At 37.2% G+C, this 18,995-nt stretch overlaps 1 protein-coding gene across 3 annotated transcripts in view; it reads right to left on the bottom strand.

The window, feature by feature from the left end:
- The window catches only part of THSD7B (thrombospondin type 1 domain containing 7B), a 795,232-nt gene that overhangs the window by 360,248 nt on the left and 415,989 nt on the right, over positions 1-18,995 (bottom strand). For all 3 annotated transcript variants that reach the window (XM_070579625.1, XM_070579626.1, XM_070579627.1), the window contains exons 8-9: positions 4,480-4,671; positions 2,525-2,759 (exon numbers count right to left, since the gene is read on the bottom strand). In XM_070579625.1, the coding sequence (XP_070435726.1) occupies positions 2,525-2,759; positions 4,480-4,671 (427 nt within the window). The remainder of the gene's footprint in view (positions 1-2,524; positions 2,760-4,479; positions 4,672-18,995) is intronic.

The raw sequence follows: 18,995 nt of genomic DNA, 5'->3' as shown, positions 1-18,995 counted from the left end.
CACAAAATATTAAGTTAACATCTGAGTAAGCTGATGTGCTCAGACTTTTATTAAAAAACTGTCATTCAAAGTAATTATGAGCTTAGAAGAGGAAATAGAGGGCTATTTGTACATATAATCCAACTTTTCATGTCCAAATAGCCCTTTAAAATGTGATGACAACTTATTCAGTAGGTGTCAGTCTCAATTCTAATGCCCCTTTGCTAAGACACAAACAAATTGCATTCATATCAAGTGGATTTTTCCTGTTGCGGATCACTGCTGAAAAGTTTTGTGGATAGGAGATCAGACTTCAGGCATGCTAAATTTTCTCATTACTACAAGGAATAACAGTTTGCTGCATTTTATGTAGGGTTTACTACTATACCTAAGGCATATTTATTTTTATTTGTATATTCAAGCTAGTATTTCATGCATCATTTTTAAGCAGTTGAAAATTTACATCATAAAAATAAACATTATCAAGGCTGCAATCCTTCTGAAGATAAAAGGAGTTCCATGTCTGCATAATAACTTTATTGCCCTTTTAGGATTTTACTGTAACTCTATGAGTTGGATTATCACCTGAACCAGGTGATATGCAAACATTATCATCTGTGTTTGGCTATAACTTCCATTATTTCATTCAGTCCACATGGTGCTATGGATACTAGGCAAGTTGAAAAACACAAGTGACATAGTTGATATTCCAAAAAATACCACAAGCAAAGTACAATTGGAAGCTAAACCAGAAATAACATTTATGAGTTAGTAACAGCAGAAGGTCATATGCATGATGTATTCATTATTCCTCATGGCTGTCCCCTTTGCCAAAATTCATCAGGGTAGATAAAATATGTTTTCTTTATCAAAAGATAAAAAAACATCAGGTTCATTCAATCTTCTGCAGTTCATATCCAAACCTTGTCAAACCCTGTCACTTTCCTGCACACAGGTCTAGTTCATCCACGAATTCTAATAATATTTACGAAACACTAACGATATGCCAGACACTGTCCTAAAGTCTGGAGTTTCATCGATGGAGAACGTCCAACGCCAGCCCTCTGGAAGCCACATTCAGGTGGAGAGGAAGATGAGGTCTTCCTAGCCGTGTTTTACTTCAAGTCATAGTTATCTTCGCTTGCATTTGCAAAACCATTGGCACATCACATGCTCCAACACCAGTAACATCTGGCCAGGCTGCACTATTTCTGCCCTCAGCAGTTCATTTCCCCTAACCGAGCTTCCATGATGTTCCTTACACACAGCTAAAGTGGTTTCCTTGGCAGTATGGATAAGGCCCAGAGCCTGTCTTCATGGTGCCCCAAGATGAAAGTAATCAGATGTTTGAGTTGCCCATGACAGCAACACAAATTGGACTGAACTAGGCAGAAGAATAGATGTATTTGCCTGTGTTTCCAGGAAGGGCAGGTGTGTACCTAAGGGAGATGGGACCAGCGTTTGATGCTGCCAGGATTTGTTCTGCTTCAGTTTCTACTTCTTTCTAAGCATCAGTTTTACTCTCTTCTCCTGTTTTTTCCACCACAGCTGACCACAGCTGTGGCAACTCTCAATTCATATACTTAGAGCATCACGAACAGAAAAAAGAGTGTTTCATTTTCCCAACTTGAAATTCCTGGGGAAGAGCTCTAAGTTTCCTAGTGTCTTGACACTAGACAAAAGATTGCACCAGCCCATCTTGCTGACCCACCACCTCTGTGACTGGGGTGGGGTCTTTTACCACAAGAAGGGGACTAGTTTAAAGATGGCCACTGGGAAATCTCTATGGATAAGATAGTCACCCAGTCTCCATACATTGCATAGATCCCTTACATTTTCTTCTCCACTAGCCTGCCTACACAGACGCAAGGAACAGTTATGTCTCCTCATTTGGTCTAGAGATGAAATTCCCACAGCTGAGTTCTCTAGTCAATTACTCTTTTTCCTCCATAATTTGCAATTGTTCTTGACTCTTTTGTATATCTACATCCAGTTCCCATGTCCAAATTCTCCTACTGTTTTTTTTTTTTCAATTTATATCTCCAAGTGCAGAGTATAACATGCATTAGATTGTAACTTACTTGAAGGCATGAAATAGTCTATTCAAAATGGCTGTACAGATTTATTGCTCACTCTAGAAAAGATCACTAGAACCTAAAGAAGAGTGTAACATAACCCTATCCTGTCAAAGTGTAGAATCTACCTTCATGTTGACTTAGCCTGTATACGATCGAAAAAGAGCCCAAAATACTAAGATCAGCTCTAGAAAGTGTGTTTGATTACTCAAACTGATTCAATATTTGCAGGCATTATTTACTTTTATCCACTAACTAATGCACATATTATAACTTTACTAATGATCCATATTGGAGTTATGTTTACCTCTATTTAAGGCAAATTTTTTATTCTTTAAGAGTCAAACAAAACAAAAAAACTTTTACTCTAGCACAAACTGAGTCATATTCAGTGCTTGCTAAATGCTTTTGACCAAAAGCACTCGGCTATGCAATAATCATGTGAACTTTCTATAAATTATTGATAATACCTTTTGGTCATCACTTGTCCCACATGACTCTTGACACAGAAGACCCTCCGTGTCTGAATGCCCACACCGCAGGTAGCTTCTCCATTCCAGCCAATGGTTTCATTAATGGCAGTTACCAATGTGTCTGCAGAACAGGGGCTCCAAGGTGATGTCTCCCAGTAGAGCTGCATACAGGAATGGTCATTGCATGAACGATATTCTTGGAGGGCCTGACTAGGGGGGCATGGCTTTCCACCTGCAAAAAATCAAAATCAGAAAGAAGGCATTGTTGTTGCTGTTGTTATTATGATGTTGCTGTTTTTGCTACTGCCATTCTTATTTTTGTTGTTTTTGCTGTTTTAATGGTCTACAAAGATGGCCTTTTGGACACAAGATTCAAAAGGCCTGAGCCACTGCACCCTTTTTCCCACTCTAAGGCCATGGTTCTTCTGTTCTGAGTAACAACCTGAGACAATATATTGTACTCCTCTCTCCTAAATAATGAGCAGCAGTATACATAAATTAGACTAAAAATTGATTGATTCTACTGCACACCTCTTGGGGCATGTATCTCTGAGATAAAGTCCAAGGAAATCTCCTTTCATTTGAATATTACTCTGCTTACATAACTTAGTCAGACACGATAGCCCATGACCTTAAAGTGATATTAGGTCAAACACACATATACACACAAATTACCTAACCTATATTTGGTCTCTCCTTCCTAAGAAAGCATTATTTTTCCCAGAGAACCATTTTAAGACAACTGTCCTCCATCAAACAGTGCATTTTACTGCAATTAGAGAAATGCAGAGGTATCTCTTAAAGTTTGGCAGGAGAGAGCCAGTCCTTAAACTCTGAAATAACATCGGACAAGGTGCTATCCACTAGCAAGGAGACCATACAGATGTGCATCCTTATGGTATTGGGTGAGTCAGACAATCAAATTTCATTACTGTCTTTTCTTTCACATTTTTATATCCACGTAAAAACAGGTATTTATCTAAAGTATTGATTTTTTCCTACTCTTCCACACTATAATGTTTTATTCAGTGGGCCAAATGCTCAAGGAGATTTGTGACCTTGGTCTTGTTATTCTTGCTATTTTTTCCCCATTAAATATCACTGGCTTTTTTCTCCTTCCAGAAATATAAAAGACAAGAGGGGGACGCAACAGCACTTTAAGAATATGAAAAGCTGCGTTCATCTTGACCCTGACCCCATTTCTCAGGATCACAGAACAGAATCTTGTTTAAAAAGGAGTTCCTCACAGCCAGTGGCCACACCACCCCGCTGTTCTAAAAAAGCCATAGGCAGACGAAGCCAAGAGAGGTCCTGAAAGAAATGCCGCCTGTGTCTGGGGACATAGACCATTGCTATCAATGATAGGAACAGTTGCTCCTCTAATTTGTTCTGATGTCACCCTTTTACATTCCCATAGCACATTTTAGCTTCTTCAAAGTCATTTTCACAGCCTTCATCTTTTTCCCTCTCACAATATGCCAGCAGGATAGAACAAGAAATCAGGGCACACGGATCAGGTAGCTTGTCGATGTTAGTGGCAGTTACCAGTCAAGAAGCCACGTCTCTTGATTCCTAATTTGGAACTCTTTTTACCAAACTTATTCCAATTATGATCCCAACTGGATGAGCTATCTGAAGCTGGATGTGTGTCAACCAAACTTTGTCTTCTTCCCTAAAAAAGTATAATAAAAAATAACATCCATCTGATTCTCATGGCCTGTACATAGGTACGAGTTAAAACAATTCATGTAAATATGGGAACCCAGCATAGATGACCTAGAGGATTAAAGAGAAAAGGTATGCATGGAAACAAAACTATTAATTTGGACTCAGGGAATAGAAATATCACCTATGCATGGCTGCTTCCACAATATGAACTCCTCAATTACTTACCGGAAAAAAATAATAATTGGGCAATTCACTCCATTCTTGAAACTTTTACTATTACTTACCTTCTCCAGCCAATGCCAGGATAGTTCTCCACCTGGTCTGTTTCCCATCTGAGTTTTTATTTGAACAAGAGTGGGAGCAGGACGACCACTCTGTCCACTCACTCAGCACACAATCCATTCGGCAGGGAATTTCGCAAGCCATCTGTTCAGGAGGAGGAGATGCTGAGCAGAGACTCCCTGATACATCTTCTCCTGTAATCAACCAGATCAGGACAGATGCTAATTGATGCACAATCAAGGCCAGTCCAAGAAACATTTAGGTTATTACTTCCTCTGTTACTTCAGTTTAACTTAGAAGACTTCCCCTGGTGTCTAAACCAATAGAGTGCAAAAAATGATGGCTTCTTCAGCCGTTCATGATATTTATGTCAAGAAAAACTGCCAGGAGATCATTTGGCGTTTAGAAAGGTAGATACCACAGCAAAACTCCCATTTGTCATCCTTCACAGGGACAAAGTGGGCTTCTTCCGGGAAAAATTTAGCCATGGATGGCTGGAGATAGACATGATTGACGTGCTATTGACAACCATATGTAACAAGTATATGTTCTTCTGCAAAATGAGGGCCAGAGGTAGTCTATTGGCCTGCAAACCACAATTTATGTTGAGCATTCTATTCTACCCTATAAAGAATTTTATCATTCTAATTTTCTATTGAGTGCTTTCACCTCTAGGTATGTAACCTTAAGCAAGATTATCACACGATGATTCTTTTGTTCTGTTTGTGCATAGTGGTGAGTAACCCCAAACTACAATGGAAATGGACCTGTGGCCAAAAGTATATAATCTTGAGACAAAAGTTGAAAGCTAGTCCAAAATTTCCCTACTTCATTTACTATTCCCCCTTTGAATGATCTGATGAATTACTCAAACCAAAACATAAAAAATATATACATATATATAATGGGGGATGGTGTTTTACAATTAACAGATGTTAAGACTAAAGGGATCATTTTTAAGGTACTTTTCCATATCTGAAATGATTACAATGATTTTTTTAAAACTCTCTTTTAGCTTATTTATTCACTATCCTTAGAATTCAAATATTGCTTTTTATAGATAATAGTTCAACTCTTACTACTCTGACCATTTTCAGTCACCTCATGAAAACAGAAGATATGAAGAATGTTAATATCATTTATAGTTTGAAGTAACAGCATGAAATGTGGAATAGCAACTAGAGGAGAGAGGCAGTTCTGTTTGTGTGACTTTAAGCCTGTGGAATCCACTTGTCATAATCTGTCTGACACAAAAAATAACTGCAAAGGGGACTAATATTTATGGCACATCTCCTTCGTGCCAGGCATTGTCCTCATAAGAAGCTCTGGAGGTAAGTGTGACCCATCTCATTTTATAGCTGAGGAATCAGTGGCTCCAGAAGGAAAACTTTCTCAGGGTCACACAGGCCTTAGTTGAGAATCAAATTAAAACTTTCTGACTCCAAAATTTCTGCTTTTCCCATTAACCGTGCTGTGTCTAATTCCAAGGAAATGGATATTCCTTTTCTGAGGAAGTAAATAAAACAAGCTGACAGTGAGCAAGACTGCCTGGAGAAGATAGTGCACTGCTAATATCTGCATTCATATTTGTAAATGAGTCCCGGCCCATTGCGCTTGAGGAACAAATAAAACTTTCCAAGCATTATGAGGAGTAACAGAGATTCCAGCAGTTAATCATGCTGAAAGACCAGTTCTAATCATTCTCTTTTCAGTCTCAATCTATTTTCAGGTGAGTCCACACTGTATGGTACACACACACACACACATGCACACAGATACACACACTCTCTCTCACACACATACACCAATACAGCTAAAGGATAATGCTTGCCAAAGTACAGAAGCAGGCAAGCCAAACAAAATGCTCCACCTACAGTTAATCAAATTCAACTTCCACATTTGTGAATAATATTAGCATAATTTGTATGCAAAACACTTTAAAGCAGTGTGTTGCAAAGGACATTTTGAGGAATAAGATATTAGTAGGGCTCATTAAAAAAAAAAGTCGGAGGAAAGCTGAGAACTACTGGGGTAAAACAGTAAAATTGGAAGAACTTCGCAGAGTGTTGAAAATGCCAATGTACAGTGCAAATTTCCTAGGGTGGAAAAGGTATGTAGTGTTTTCCAGCTTTATTTGACCAATAACCATCTTCTTTGAGGACAATCTCTCCTAGAAATGATATTTTTATGAATACATTTTTAGAAAACCCTGCCTTCAAGAGTTATAAAATCAACAACTATGTGATAAGCCCATACCATGTCCAAGGCTTGTGATGGGATAAAAAAGGTGAAGATGCTATTATTTACCCTCTAAAGCTTGTGATCAATAACAGTGATGAGCTATAAACATACAAAAATAAAACTTAGTCCAAAAGTAAATACCAAGTTGCAAATGTGTGTTTCAAACAGAAAACACGTAGTGGTTCCGGAAAGAGAAGAATTTCTAGGGGACTAGCATACAGTGGAAGGCTTTCAACAAGGAGAAAGAGAAAGGTTAAGAATTGGTGGCAATGGGGGAGGGGGTATTTCAGGCAGTGGAAGTGTCAACAAATGTATAGTGGCGACACCTGAAGTTTATATAACATTCTAAACCTCAATTTAAAAAAAAGCATAGTGGTAGGAAAATACAAGGAATTTGGAAGACAGTTAACACTGAAGCTACATGAGAAGAAGAGAGTCCGCGTTGGAAGAGTTACTTGACATTAAATTCTGAATGACTCAGACTGACACACAAGTTTTGTTATATTTCTGCCTTCCTTAAATTCCCAGTTGCTCAGGTTTCCCATGCCCCGAATTTAACATCCTCCCTAGTCATCCTTTAGCACGCTTGGTATTCACTTTGGGTGCTTGAATTCTTTTTAAAACTTAAGCTTTCATATAAACTGATATACCCATTTCCTCAGTGCAGTTAAGTGTCAATATGCCAACATTTGGATAGCTTATCTATACACACTAATTCAGAAATGTGAGCAAACAGATGAGACTTTTCTTTAGGGAAGCCAAACTAATAGTCATAAGCAGGCTCTGCAAATTGCATCTGAGCTCTTTCGGAAGAAATCTTGCAAAAGGAAAACTGCACAATGGGATCCTAGTCACAAGGTCTCCTAGCCTGACACAGTAGAGTGTCTGAAGGCAAATCCTAGTACAATTTATCCTTTTATCACTTAACTTCTTTGAACCTCAGTTAAATCATCGGCAATAATGAAATAATCACATTTATCTTTCAGGGATATTCTAAGGATTAGAAATCATTTATGCAACATATATAACAAGGTGTCTAACATATGGAAGACAATACATAGAAACCTTAAAAAATGCTTGCAAAGATATAGACCACAAAAGCTTAATGGCCTTCTTTATCTGAAAAATCTGAGTATTTATGTCATAGCCATGGAAAGCATTTGCTTTACCATTTATATATGTGTACAAATAACTACCAACAGCTTCACAGCCTGGTTCACGTAAAATATAAAAACTATTTATAATTATCCAGATCATTTTATTGATATGGTTGGCTAATCTAAACCACTTAAGAGGCAAAAATAAAGCACTTGAGCCTGAATAACCTCATCTTCCCATCTACATTGGTATAATTATCTTCCCATTGTATAGAGAGAACCCATTTCAAAAGATGATCATTTACACTTTCCCTGTTTTCATTTTCTTGGATGGATCAATGAGACCAACTGAAGTCTCAGGCAAGCATGGAAAATAAAGCAGCCCATGGCACAGAAACTTAGCCATTAAAATTGATTTTCACAAGCTCTGATAATCTAATGTCATAATAAAACAGAATATATTTAAGAGGGAAATTGAATTCATCTTTCAAGAAGACTCGAAAATTACTCCAGTCCTCATCAGGCTCCCTGGGATCAATAATGACAAACCCCACATTCTCTCCTCATGGAATAGACTTACTTCAACCAGTTGTGATTCTGAGAATACGGCATTGGTGCTGTTTCAACCTTGTCACTCAGTAATTTTTTTAATAATTTAATCTGGTGAAATCCACATTATATAAAACAAACCCTTTTAGAGTAAACACTTCAGTGGCATTTAGTAAATCACAATGTTGCACAACTACCTCCTCTACCTAGTTTCAAAATATCGTCATTGCTCCACAGGAAAACTCCTCACTTATTAAGGAGTTCCTCCTTATTACTCCCTCCCCTCAGACCCTGGCTACCAATTTATTTTGTGTCTCTAGGGAGTTATTTATTCCAAATACTTCATATCAATGAAATCATACAATTTGTGATCTTTAGTGTCTGGCTTCTTTGACTTAGCATAATATTTTGGAGACTCATCCATGTTGTAGGATATATCACTACTTTATTCTATTTTATGACAGAATAATATTCCATCATATGTATATATCACAACTTGTTTATCCATTGATCCATTGATGGGCACCTTTTGGCTATTGTGAATAGTGCTGCTATGACCATGCTTATACATGTACTTGTTTGAGTATCTATTTTCAATGATTTTCAGTATATACCTAGGAGTGGAATTCTGGGGTCCTATTCATCACTCAGTTTTGTTTGTTGGTAATTCCAGAGACTGTGGCATAGAAGCCAGATGACTAGGTCTTGGCCATAGTTCACACTACAGTTCTCATGCTTGCCAATTCCCTGCTAAAAGCAAAAATACTTAGCTGAAAGAAAGATTCTTGAACATATAAATATATTCAAGAGTCCCTAAAAATGTTTCTTTTTCCAGTTTGAATGTATATACTACTTAAAGTAGAAATAGCTCATGGCAGACTCTCTGTGGCTACTGCTCAAACAACCAAGAAAATTTAACACTAATATAGCTATCAGACTTGGGCTTTCCATATCAAACTAATGTTTAAACCATATCTGTCGTATATACTACATCCTGTGGCACTTTTTGTTTTGTGACCTCCAAGGAACTAAAATTTACTATTATGAACTACCATCTATCTTTTATAACAACAGAACAAACAACTATAATTCTTAGTTTTCTGACCTATACGATAAGTGTTCACAAAGAGAAAAGATACAGACAAAATAGCAAACGAAAGAGAAATCCAGATATTCACAAATCTACAGTCTGATCTGAAAAAGTAGACTCGCATTTTGTCATTACACAAACTTTAAACTACCTTACTCTTCCAAAAATAATGCATTCTGGGTACTTTATTGATATTTCTCCATGTATACTATCATACTATCTATGGAAAATAATGAAACAGTTATCGAAAATACTCTACATGTCATAAAATTTTATGTCCTATTTAAATCTCAGAAAAGAATGCCAATAAACGTTGATTAAATGCTTGCCAACAGCTAAGTAAGATGTCAACTGACAGTACATAGCAAATTCACATGCATTTAATTCCATTTTTTAAATTTAAATGTTATCTTCTTCTTCTTCTCTTTTTTTTTTTTTTTTGAGGAAGATTAGCCCTGAGCTAACATCTGCCGTTAATCCTCCTCCTTTTGCTGAGGAAGACTGGGCCTGAGCCAACACCTGTGCCCATCTTCCTCTACTTTATATGTGGGACACGTACCACAGCATGCCTTGCCAAGCGGTGCCATGTCCATACCCGGGATCCAAACCCTGGAATCCCAGGCCGTTGAAGCAGAACATGCACATTTAACCACTGAGCCACCGGGCTGGCCCCGAATGTTATCTTCTTAAAGGCAAGTAGTCCCTGGCCACTTCTGGACTGAGACCCTAATCAGCTAAAGAAATGTTTATATTTCAAACCAATAAAATCTGAAACAAAAGCTAAGGGCTAAACAAAAGCTATGTGCAAAAATGCACGCCCACAATGCAACTGATGTTTCTGCCTGCTAATTTCACAATTTGAAGCTTACTTGTCTATCTGTTTTACACATATAGGAAGACAAATAAAGAAACCTGATGCTAAAAATTATCATATTAATAATGACAGAACAACAACAACTGCAATAAAATAACAACAGCCTCTGATATTTGGGACAGCATAGAGTGGGCTATACTCTGCAGTAACTACATTACATGTAGTGGTTTACTGAATATTCATATTAACATCATTAGTTAGGCACTATTGTTACACTTGAGGCACAGAGAGGTTACAAAAGTTGCTCAATATCCTATAGCTAGTAAGTGTCTGAACTGGAACTGGAAAATAGATCTGTAAGACATTTCAAGCTATATTCTTATCTGTTACACTGTATTGTTTCCTGGTTCATGTCTCACATATGTCCTTCTCATTACATTACTTTCAGCTGATGCCAAACCATAAAGAAGGGTTTCTACACAATTCATTGCCAGCTCTTCAGTCAATTTAGTATTGGAAAGAGTACGCCCAAAGGAGAGAGAATCTTGATTATCTGGGAATTGCATCATGGGATGGGGCAGAATAGGGCGAAACTTTTCAAAAGTAGAAAAGATAAACAGAGTTCAGAATGGAGAGATGGAATAATAAGATAGAACACAAGACCAAATAGGAAGAGGAAAGCAGGGACATTCAGCAAAAACAGTACAATGTATATTAGATAAATGACACAAACACAAGCAAAAAATATAGTAATGATATAAGGATGCTCACGAAGTGAAATACAATAAAACTCTAATACCTGATAAAAGAAAAAAAAGAGAACATAAGAGCAAAGGCTAAAATGAACACGGGGGAAAACACAAAAGAAATGCTAAAAAGAAAATACTTTAGGAAAGAAAGAATAACAGCTAAAAATAAGAAGACAATACTTCCAAGATAAACAAGTTTACAAAGGCCAGGAGTTCGCTGACATCGCACCTACATGGTGGTGAGCCACTTGCTCAGAAGCCTGTCTAAATGAGCCGCTCTACCAGGTTCCTCAGCATACAATCAACAACAGCAGCTAACACTTTGATCGCTTAAAATGTACCCAGAGCAGTGTTATATTTTACCTGTATTTATCAACTCATTTAATCCTCAAAGCATTAATAATAGTAAATGCATATACTGTGTGTAGTAGATGTCAGTTATTACTCTAAGGGGATTGCATACATCAACTCATTTAAATGGCACAAGAGTACTATGAGGTAAGAAATAGCATTATGCTCATTCTATAGATGAGAAAATTGAGTCTTGGATAAGTTAAATAACCTGCCCAAGGACAAACAGAAGCAAAATCGTGGACCTTGGATTTGGACCTGGGCATCCTGGCTCCAGATCCCATTTCTTAAACATGATGCCCTATGGACACTCCTATCTTCTACTCCCTGTCAGGATAATGTATGTACCTGGCTATACAAGGCCAGATCTGGGGGAGAGTCAGTGAAGTGTGCAGTATTACAACACCTTTAGCTCATGAATACTGTACTAAGTTTTAGGGTGAGAAAAGATGCAAAAGAGCAGAAACTCTACAGGATTTAGGAGCAAATTACAGTTACTCAATAAAACCTATGTAAAATCTAACAAATGTCTCAGTGCTGAGATGTCACATTTCAGGGGGAAGCAACCACTATTTTATGTGCATGTAAAAGGATTGAAATTTACTCATTATGACTTAGGTATGGAAAAAAATAACTGTTTATATAGCTCTGTTTTTGACGCCTACCAAAATGTGACCCTGGAAAATAACGATTTAATTTTTCTAAAGACAGCAGTAATTTGCTCACAAGCCCCAATTTCTGTTTGGTAATTCGGGGCAGCTGGGTGTTGGGGAAGGAAGACGGAAATGTGAATATATCCATTTAAAGAAACTTAGTACCTGACGATATAACTAAATCTTTTCAAAGTTAACTCAATCTCAGTTTTTCAATGTTTCTCCATTTTCTCCTTTCTTCCATTCTCTTTGGGTGGCAGCCAAGTGTAGGAGAAACACGTGTGTATCACTGTTACACACCCTTTTGAATTTTGCTGGTTCCCTACAGAGCCATTTCCATTGATTCGGCCTTTGTGTATCACTACCCAGTCTTTGAAGCCTGCACCCACTGCTACATTCCAGGGTCCCTGTCACAGCTTCTGATTTTCTAGTCCACATACTTTACGCTCACCTACACCTGACTCCAAGCTAGTTCCAGTTTCCTGGGGCAGTCAACATTTCCACATCCCACACCGGGATTTTGGGATTGACCTCATGTCATAAATAGGCCCAGAAGACCAGGTTGGAGGGTGGTTAGCAGCTAGCTCAGGCCCAGTCTGTCTAAACGCAGCACATCAGTGTCTCACTATTCCAGCCCCATCCCTGTATGTTGAGGTACAGGGAATCCTGAGTGCAGAATCTCTTCCCAAAGTCTCAAACAGGAGAATGAGGCACTGGCCCCTCTGATTTGGCTTTCCCTTTAACCTATCTGGAATGCCCATAATTTTCATTTCCTGAGGCCAATATTTCATCTGCAGAATGAGAGGGGGCCGGGGCCAGCATACATATACCTCTTCTTGACACTCTCCCTAGGCCTCTCCTTTCTGACCCAGGAAAGCTGCCAACATAGGATTCTAGCTTATGCTAACCTGTATTCTGAGTCCTTTGGCCTCTGGTCTTGATATCTGGAGGGAGCTATTTGGAGTTTTCAAAACACTTTTCTCCCATATGCCTGGCTCTTGCATATGAAAGCCTGGCTTTCAGGATTATTGTCTCTGAAATGAGCTTCAAGATTCCATTTTTAGGCACTGACTTGTTCTGCCTGTTTGCATCTGAGGTACAATAATCCCAGCTCTTTTGGACACAGTGGACAGCTCAGGAATCAGGGGGTGGGGCTCCTGTCCAAAAAGGCACAGAAGTGCACACTGAAAGAAAAGCACACTGAGAGATCTCAAAATATGATCTGAAGACATCTGCTTAGTGTGAAAACCCTGTTTCTCATGAGAATTTTATAGAGAGACTCTGTAAAATTTTCAAAAGATGAATCCAGAATAACAATATCGGAGTAAATGACCTTTGTAATGCAGGACATGCTTCTTCAAAAGGGAAAATCTTGGAGAAAATAAACAAGGCACTATAATAGACAGAATATTTGAGAGGAGTTGTGACACCTGGATTTGAGTCCTGCCTTTACCACCTACCAAAATGTGGCCCTGGAAAAACGTTAAGCTGTTTTAGGCTTCAGATGCCTTGTATTAGTGGCAGGAGGGCCACTGCTATTATCCTTGATTATACTATCAGGTCTGGTGATAGATCAAAGAGACTAATGCAAGATAATACCGTGGAAATTGCCAAGCTGCATTTATATATAATGTGGCTTTTCATTAGCAGTGAAAATGGGGATAAAAGACATTCCAAATAGAAAAATGATTTGGGTCAAAGACACTATGTCTATCCTCCATCCCAATTTTATCTTAAATAGAAAAATAAAAGAGGAACCAAAATGATTACAAAGGCAGAAATAATATTACTCATTTCATCTGTCTACCTACTTATCTATCTATATATCTAGCTATTTAGAAAAGGATTTGGACTACCTTAAATATGTGGTTCACCTCTAGAAAGTACTTCAGGTTGTCTAGAAGTTTTTAAATATTTGAAAATCAATAGTTTTAAGTTAAACTGGGTCAGGCAATAGAGTAAACTGATAATGTATCAGTACAGAATGATCATTTCTCTCTGTAATGAACTTTCAGAAACATAATTTTAATGCCTGTGAAAGGAAAATATGTTGTAACTTATTGACTACCTCACAATAATTGCACAATTAAGAAGTTTTCAATTTCTCCGTGATAAATAATACTGCAAAGAAGGCTCTGGACAATGTCATTGACTGCTTTCCTAAGAATAAATTTCTAGAAATGGAAAAACAAAGTCAAAGGATACGAACTTCACTAAGGTTCTTGCACAAAAAACCTTGCCAATGTGTTTTATTTTCATTATTTATCACCACTCTCAACATTTTAATTTACGTACAAAAGAATTTACTCTGTGTTGTACAGTTCTACGGGTTTTGGCAAAAGCAGAGAGCCTTGACTCCACTACCAAAACCATGATACAGAACAGTTTCACCACCACAAAAATCTCCTTGTGCTGTCACTTTGGGGTTAACCTCTCCCCAACAATCCTAATCCCTGGAAAACACTGATCTGTCCTCTGTCTCTACAGTTTTGCTATTGTCCCCCAGAATGTCATAAACATGAATTATTCAGCATGTAACCTTTATAGCAAAGTGCATTTGAGGTGCATCCATGTTGCTGCATATATCAAGAATGCATTCTTCTTGTTGCTGAGTAGTGTTCCATTGTATGGATGGAGCACATTTTGTTTATCCTTTCCTCTTAAAGGACATCTGGGTTGTTTCTACATTTTGGTGATTATGAATACAGCTACTACACAGGTTTTTGTGTGAATATAAGTTTTCATTTCTTTCAGGTAAATAATTAGAAGTTTATTCTAAATTGCTGGGTCATACATAAGCGTAGATTTTTTAAGAAACTGCCAAACTACTTTCCAAAGTGCCTGTACCAGCTTGCATTCCCATCAACAATGTATGGGAATCCTAGTTGCTCTGCATCCTTAACAGCATTTGATATGATCAGTTTTTTGTTGTTTGTTTAATTTTCATCATTCTTATAGGGGAATAGTGGGATTACATTGTAATTTTGATTTGTGTTTTCCTAAAGACTGATGATGTTGAGCATCTTTTCCTCTCCTTATTTATCTCTACATCTTCACTGGTGAAGTGTCTATTCATATCTTTGACTCATTTTTTAATTGGTTTATGTTTTAAACTGAATGTCTATCCCTCCAAAATTCATATATTGAAGCTCCACTATGATAGTTTTGGAAGTGGGCTTTTAGGAGGTAATTAGGCTTAAATTATGTCACGAGGCTGGGACCCTCATCATGAGATTAGTGGCCCTATAAAAATAGGAAGAAAGAGCACAGAGTGAGAAGAATGAGCCAAAAAGCAGATCCTTACCAGATACCAAATATGCAGGCACCCTGCTTGAATTTCCAGAACTGTGAGAAATAAACATCTGTTGTGTAAGTCAACCAGTCTATTGTGTTTTGTTAGAGCGGCCAGAGCTGACTAAGACAGCTTGTTTGTTTTCATATCATTGAGTTTTGAGAGTTCTTTATATAGTCTGGATACAACTTCTTAGCCAGATTTGTGATATGCAAATATCTGCTCACAGTCTGTGGTTTTCCTTTCCATTTTCTTAAGAGTATCTCTTGCAGAGCAAAAGCTTTTAATTTTTAATTAAAATTTTAATTTTAAATCTGATTTTTCTATTTTTCCTTTATGTATTGTTCTTTGGTGCCATATCCAGTTTGCTTTTAAGAAAACATATTTTCTGGAAGGAACAAAAAATATATTGCCTGCTGCAAAGAAAAAACTTGAAACTTACATATTAGGACCCAAAATTTCATAATTTTGGATACAATGAATTCTCTAACGATTGTGTGTTAATGTATAAGTTTTACACATTTGGTGCTAAATCACAGCTTTCTGATGGCAAATATTTACTAATTTAACAAGTGAGAGTCCAGCAATATACTGACAACATGTCGGGTTTCTAACCTCAACATGAACTGAGACACAGGGTAGCATAATGGACCCTAGAGTCAGACTGCCTGGGTTCAAATCCTACTTCTGCCACTTATTTGCTAATATTTAACTTCTCTGTGCCTCAGTGTCCCCATCTGTACAATGAGGACTTCTATTTCATAGGAGACTATGAGGATAACAGCACATTTTTCACTTCTGTTCTCCTAGGCTATCACAAAAATACAATCAATTTATATATGCAAAGCCCTAAGGATAGGAGACTACAAGATAATAGTTAAAATAATAGTTATTATGATATAATTGTGATAGTAACATTGAAATTTATAGACCAAGGAAAACTCTTTTCATTCCAACAAATTTTTAAGCTCAGGGCTCTGAGAAACTTGCCTTTGAATAAAGTACACGAAAGGCAAGATAAGTCTGCCTTTTTCTGGAGTTGGTACATCTCTCTTTTCTGTCTGAATCACATCCTGCTACTGTAGCAACCATGTTAGCACCATTTCTACCCTTCAGACCCTGAACAGTTTGAGATCTATGAAGAATATGTAGAATTCACCAACATCATCTAAGAATTTTGTACTGGGGAAGAATTCTACAAAAGCAGAACATTTTAAAGCAGCCAAATATCCCTGATTGCATAATTCTCAGAGGACAAGCATAGTGTCTCCCTATAGAAAGCATTGTGGATGCCCTTTCCCGTGCTGCATCCCCTGGCTGTTAAATGGTTCCAATTCAATTTTGCAGAACATGGCCGGGGTCTAATGATACTTTTGTACCCTATTGAAGAAGCATAATAAAACGACAAACACAAACTATGTTGAAGGTGTGCAGTGTCGAACTAGTGGAGAATAAGGCTACATCATTTTCTCATCAAAATGTTGCAGACTAATTAAGACCCTAAAATAATGATTGTATACTGCTTTTCCAGTTTGTTTCACAAATTTAGTTCAGATATAGGACTACAGTACCGTAGACCAGAGGCCACATAAACTAATGCTCAGAAAATGTTTCATTATCCATTGGAATTTGAGATCCAAACAGAAAACAGACAGCTTTTAAAAGCTTAGTTCAGTCTTTCATAAACCAGACAGGTGAAAAACATAAAATCTCCAAATGAAAATTAGGTAGGTAATAATTAGAAAAAGAGAATGGTGAAAGAATGATCACTGAAGCTTTATTAAAATTCTTATTCAAGTCAAGTGGATTTCGGGTGGAAATTTGTATGTATAATAAATAAACATGTTTTCACCTAGATTAATTACATGGATGCTATGATGTCCAAGAATATATGGAATTCTACTATAATAATTGTTACCTACTATACATCACTAGTATCAAGACTGAGACTGATGTCTTCTAGGGAGTGAATGAATTCTAAAGCAGAATAAACACTACCTTTTTTTTTTTTTTAAGATTGGCACCTGTGCTAACATCTGTTGCCAATCTTTTTTTTTTTTTTTTCCTCTTTTCCCCAAAGCCCTCCAGTACATAGCTGTAGATTCTAGTTGTGAGTGTCTCCGGTTGTGCTATGTGGGATGCCACCTCAACATGGCCTGATGAGCGGTGCCATTTCCATGCCCAGGATCCAAACCAGCGAAACACCGGGCCGCTGAAGCGGAGTGTGCGATCTTAACCTCATGGCCATGGGGCCAGCCCCTACACCCTATATTTATTTGTCTATTTTCCCCAACTGATCTACTAGTTATAATAATAACTCAATTTGACACTGCCATTTTTCCAGCCAATCTCAAATGGTTAAAATAAAATCAAGAAATGAACTCAAGTAAAATTTAAAATATTAAAAAATAATGTATGCTGAGATAGTTCAAAATACGAGGAGTAAACTTAAGGAAAAATTACAAAAATCCAAACGTCACTTTATAACATTGCTGAATACCCCTCGATACTTCATAAGAATAATTGTGACGATTTGATTGAAGCTATGTGCTCGGAGTAATAAAAGACGAATACAAACATTTGAAATCTGTGTACTCCTTTTTCTTCTGCACTGAGACAAAAAAGAAACATGCTCTTATTTCATGGAATAAAAATTATTTTATTGGATGTCTGCTTTACTTAAGAGGTCAAATCCTTAATTAAATCATTACTAATTATGTTGACATGTATTGCCTGCACAGCATGGTTTCTTTGGAAACAATTTAAGAAAATTAGATATTTCTGATCATTTATCTTATTCCAACTGGGCCACTGGTTATAAGAATAATTTTCTAATCCTTCTAGGTAGTTAAACTAGAACTTATTGGGTTATTTCTACATCGATATTTTTTCCTGAGACATAATAAAGGGAGGGAAACGTGCTCGGTACATTGAAGTTTGTACAATGTCTTGTCTTTAACCCATTACAATGCTTGTTTGGCCAAAGAAAATGATGTATCTTTTGTATTCTGAATCCTGAGTGCCCAGAAGAGTGAGGGCTCATAGTAAGTATTCAATAAATGATAATTGAATTAAAATAAGTATAACTGAGCTGAACAGATGTTTTAGAGTCTAAAAATATTCTGGCGTCCACAGGGCTAATACAAATTGTGGAAATTTTAAAATGCTTAGGAATGAATCAACATCAATATATCTCATCAGAGCCCTACTATTATGAGTAAAAACATTGGTTTAGAAGCAGAAACACCTGAGTTTGAATTCTAGCCTGTCCTTAATGGTTGTGTCTCACTGGGTAGCAATTTTGATTCCCTATTCCTCATCTAAATATGTGAATAATGATTCCTACCAATATGTCCCAGGAGTTACATGATGATTAAATGAGGTAAGATTAAAGTAATAGGCACATAGTAAGTATTCAATATGTGTTGGTGATGATGATGACGACGATGACAATGACGATGTTGGTCTACCAACCTCAATTAGTGCTATTAGATTTTGCATAGTTCATTGTAGATACAACCAAATCTGTGAATGACTGTTCTAGCATAGGAGACAAGTAGAGAAGGATGTAGAAAATGGGCATTTATGCAAAGCTTAGCCAAGCATCATCTGATTTGTCAGTTTGTTTGCTTGGGCAGTGGATTTGCCTGTCCAGGATTTTTATTTTGCTTGGGGTAATATT

Source organism: Equus przewalskii, chromosome 17 (assembly GCF_037783145.1).
Source record: "Equus przewalskii isolate Varuska chromosome 17, EquPr2, whole genome shotgun sequence".
Classification (NCBI taxonomy): domain Eukaryota; kingdom Metazoa; phylum Chordata; class Mammalia; order Perissodactyla; family Equidae; genus Equus; species Equus przewalskii.
The sequence above is the reverse complement of the archived record's forward strand: the minus strand, read 5'-3'. Positions and strand labels throughout refer to the sequence as shown.